This window comes from Sinocyclocheilus rhinocerous, unplaced genomic scaffold, assembly GCF_001515625.1.
Source record: "Sinocyclocheilus rhinocerous isolate Xijiao unplaced genomic scaffold, SAMN03320098_v1.1 scaffold562, whole genome shotgun sequence".
Classification (NCBI taxonomy): domain Eukaryota; kingdom Metazoa; phylum Chordata; class Actinopteri; order Cypriniformes; family Cyprinidae; genus Sinocyclocheilus; species Sinocyclocheilus rhinocerous.
The window spans coordinates 791,587-795,557 of record NW_015641608.1 but is presented as its reverse complement, the minus strand read 5'-3'; the positions used below and the strand labels follow the sequence as shown (position 1 = coordinate 795,557).

The 3,971-nt window shown below is 40.0% G+C and overlaps 1 protein-coding gene across 1 annotated transcript in view; it reads right to left on the bottom strand.

Moving 5' to 3' along the window:
• Positions 1 to 253: 253 nt before the first annotated feature.
• The window catches only part of LOC107755212 (circadian locomoter output cycles protein kaput-like), a 52,085-nt gene continuing 48,367 nt past the window's right edge, over positions 254 to 3,971 (bottom strand). The window contains exons 20-22 of the mRNA XM_016571930.1: positions 2,674 to 2,858; positions 2,103 to 2,370; positions 254 to 1,131 (exon numbers count right to left, since the gene is read on the bottom strand). Of these exons, the coding sequence (XP_016427416.1) occupies positions 841 to 1,131; positions 2,103 to 2,370; positions 2,674 to 2,858 (744 nt within the window). The 3' untranslated portion in view covers positions 254 to 840. The remainder of the gene's footprint in view (positions 1,132 to 2,102; positions 2,371 to 2,673; positions 2,859 to 3,971) is intronic.

Genomic DNA, 3,971 nt, shown 5'->3' with positions numbered 1-3,971 from the left:
ACTGTGACACGATCTGTGGATCCAGCATTGGCAGACACACACACATACGAACAAGCACATACACACACTCACCCCCATCCCACTGGAAAAAGGAAGTCTGTGAAGAGATCAGCCATTATGTGTATTAAGTTTAGCTTTTTTCCTCTGAATATTAGAAAAAAAAAGTATATTCAAAGCTACAAATAACAGACTACGCTTTTCGTCTCATGCATCATATAAAATATTAGTTTCTCTGTCCTTTTGTCCTTATATTTACACATTATTTTACAGGTGAACTGTACAATAAAAGTTGAATCCACGTGATAATCTTAAAAATATTTTCTGACCCATAATTACTTACGAAAAGTAAAATGAGGAGGAAAGAGGAAGAGAAAGAGAGGCCAAGAGAAAGACGCCGTTTGTCCTGCGGGACTTCTTTAAGTATTGAAGCCTTCGCTGCAGCTCGTTCTGCATAAATTAAACCTGTGAAAGAGGGATGACGGCACACACTGGGCATACGAGACAAAGGGGATGCGGTTATTGTGGTGGAGACCGTTTGCGGAAAACCAGACGCCGCTGTTTCCTCGCTAGCCAGCAGAAAGTTGGGCTTTCGTGGTCGGACCTCTCCCAGAATTCAGTGCAAGCAGCCGTTGATCAACTACCTATAGGTCGGAGAGGGCACGGGGTGAAAAAACAACACCCGTTTAGGTCTGGCCCTTCACCTATAAGCAGTGGAAGGGTATCTGAGAGGGTACAGTACAAAATACTGCTATTTTTTAGCTCCAAACATCCCCCTCAGAAGCCCCTCAGCCTGCAGCACTGCTCAGTGGAGATTGGGTTGTGTCCCTGACGTGCGGTCAGCTACTGAGGTGGTGCTTTGGACCGGTCCGTCATGCTGTCTGAGCGATGAGCTGCCAGTTGCTGCTGCAGTTGCTGCTGCAGCTGCTGCTGCTGTTGTTGATGTTGATGTTGCAGCTGTTGTTGTTGTTGTTGATGCTGCTGCTGCAGCTGTTGTTGCTGCTGTTGCTGCTGCTGCTGCAGTTGCTGCTGTTGCTGTTGTGTTGCGGCTGCAAAGGTGCCTTGCTGCTGCAGGGGAAACGCTGCTTGAAGGATCAGCTGGGCAGATTGGTTGCCATGTAAAAGCCGAGGGGCCTGCGGGAGGAAGCACGAAACGTTATTATATATGGCAGGGATGTAGTGATATTGAATTCCTGGTTGATACCAATAAGACAATAATTAGTTTCATGTTATGGCCAATAATCAACATGACCAATATTATACGGTCATCTGAAAAAGTTAGGAAACCCTATTGAATTCCATGGTTTTCCGTATCTGGACATTCTAAAAAATATCTACAACAAAATAGCGAAGACCGCAATAACAACAGACAACCACATTGCCAAGCGCTTGTGAGCGAGAGGGTATGAGATAGCCCAGCTTTGGTTTAAAAGAGTTCAAAAATATTTGTTATCGGTCATAACTTATGGGGAAAAATAGAGCAGACACTGGACATGGATGAAGCTTTCTGGAGCGCATGTGTTGACCGCCCGTGTTCACGCACAACATCAAATGGAGTATACGTTGAAAGGCTACACGTTCGACTGTATCCGCTAGCGTACGCGTGCAAAAAGGAAGTATACTTTGGATAGACTTCTTGCAAAAACATTAAACTCTTAACCCCAAAATAATAACTTTTGAATGGTAGTGTATATTTATTATATTTTCCAAAATGTTTAACATTTAATAAACCTATCATGTGATTTTAATACTTTATAATTTTAAAATAACTGAAAATAAACATTGTAAATATCAGCTACACAGATAAAAAATTTTTTCAAATAAAGAAACCGCAGTCAAAAATTTCAAGCATTTTGAAAATGACATTTTAAACATTTTTGGAATAAATTGCCATTCTTTCATTCAACTTCTAAGCTTCAAATCAAGATGCACTATAAAAGCATTCCATAGAACTTCTATGCTGTATTCCAGATCTTCTAATAGCATTGCGTGTGGAAGACACAGAGGTTTAGGTCATTATTCACAAACAATCGTCACAGCCACCCTATCCATCCATTTTCTATTCAAGGTGGTATGAAACAGAAATTGTGAGAATCGTGTGGTACCTGTAGGAATTGCGTTTGCTGCTGGGCAAGCTGAGCCTGGGCCTGTCCTTGCTGTTGGGCTGTTCCTGTAGCTGTCTGTGACTGCGTTTGCGCCTGCTGCTCCGGCGTCTGCGCAGACGGGGTGATGCTGATTGTTTGAGCCTGGCCCTGCTGCGGGGCAAACGCAGTCACCACCTGCCCCATGAACATGGTGGTAGGCACCATAACTGCACCACACGCCATTGGGCCGGTTACTAGCTTAGTGAGGAGCTGTGGGGCAGCAGGGAACCTGTGGGAGGCAGGATGGCAGGTTATTAGTTAGCTTTGTTATGAGTTTCTGTTGGGACCAGTTGTACCGTGACATGGTCAGCAGTCCAGAGGCATTTTTGAAAAATGTTTTATTGTTCATTCATAAATAACCAATAGGTTTCCATAGCTATAGGAGCTATATATACAAAAAGGAAATGGAGGAGAGATGAGATTAATGATAATTTTTTGAGCTAGTCTAGTATTCTAATGTGCTTATTAAACTGTGTACATGCCCTTCATGTTTCAAAGTCTCAATGTGTGTTTGTAACAGCTGCACATGTACCGTATCTGCCGGTCTTGTGCGAAGGTGGCGACCGCAGCTCCGCTGGGGCTGCTGTTCTGGGCCAAGCTTGTGGAGATCTGGACAACGTTAGCCTGCGCCGGCTGAGAGATCATCATGGTATTATACAAAGATGCAGGCAGTGCTCCCTGAGGAGACTGCAATGTGTGAGACGACCTCTGAGACTGCTAAAAACAAACAGAGATAGAAAGAACTGATGTTAGACTATATTATTTTATTTACGTTTATATTAGTGCTGTGCAACGATTAATCACGATAAATCGCATCCAAAATAAAAGTTTTTGTTTATATAATATATGTGTGTGTACTGTGTATATTTATTATGTATATATAAAAGACACACACATACAGTACACATTTTGAAAATATTTACATGCATTTATATTCATATAATTTATATTATATATAAATATATTTAATATAACATATTTTTCTTAAATATATACATGCATGTGTGTGTATTTATATATACTAGGGATGTCAGTAGATTACAATTTTAAATCTAATTAATTACATAATGCTTCGATTAATCAATCTAATTAATCGCAAAATATATTTGACTGTGAAAATACCCACAAAAGATTATTTACAGCTATTTTTGTTACATGAGAAAGTATCAATTACAAATTGTAGCTTTAGAAAGAAATATTTGATTTGATTCAACATAAAATTAATTACACATAAGCATTTAGGCTATAACGGCCTAACGTAAACTATGGAACATAAAAGAAGATAATTTGAGAAACATCTCAGTATTTTTTGATCATACAATGAAAGTCATTGGTAACTAAGCTTGCTTTGTTACCAACAGTCTTCAAAATACCTTCTTTTATGTTCCACAAAAGAAAGTTCTGAAACGGCATGAGGGTGAGTAAATGACGACAGAATTTAAATTTTTTGGGTGAACTATCCCTTTAATGTTTTTATTTATTTATTTTTTTTTAAATGAAATTATACTCTAAATAAGAAACTAAATCTGCCAGCAGGTGGCAGTACATGCCTTCATGATTTGTTCAAACGGCTGATTCATTCGGGAAAGAAGTAAACTGCTCTCTCTTTATGAATGGGTCTTCGAATCATTGATTCACTTGATTCATTCAAAACGCGGATTCATTCTGAAACTAGGGCTGCATCCGAAAACTGAAAAATGCTGCCTTCGGAGGACGCATTCCAAAGTAGGAAGGCATCAAGGCACGTCCGAATTCAATGTTAGCTTCAGTTCCTGTCTCCTGAGATGCCTTCATCTGGCCGATTTTTGAAGGCAGCATAGATGTATCCTT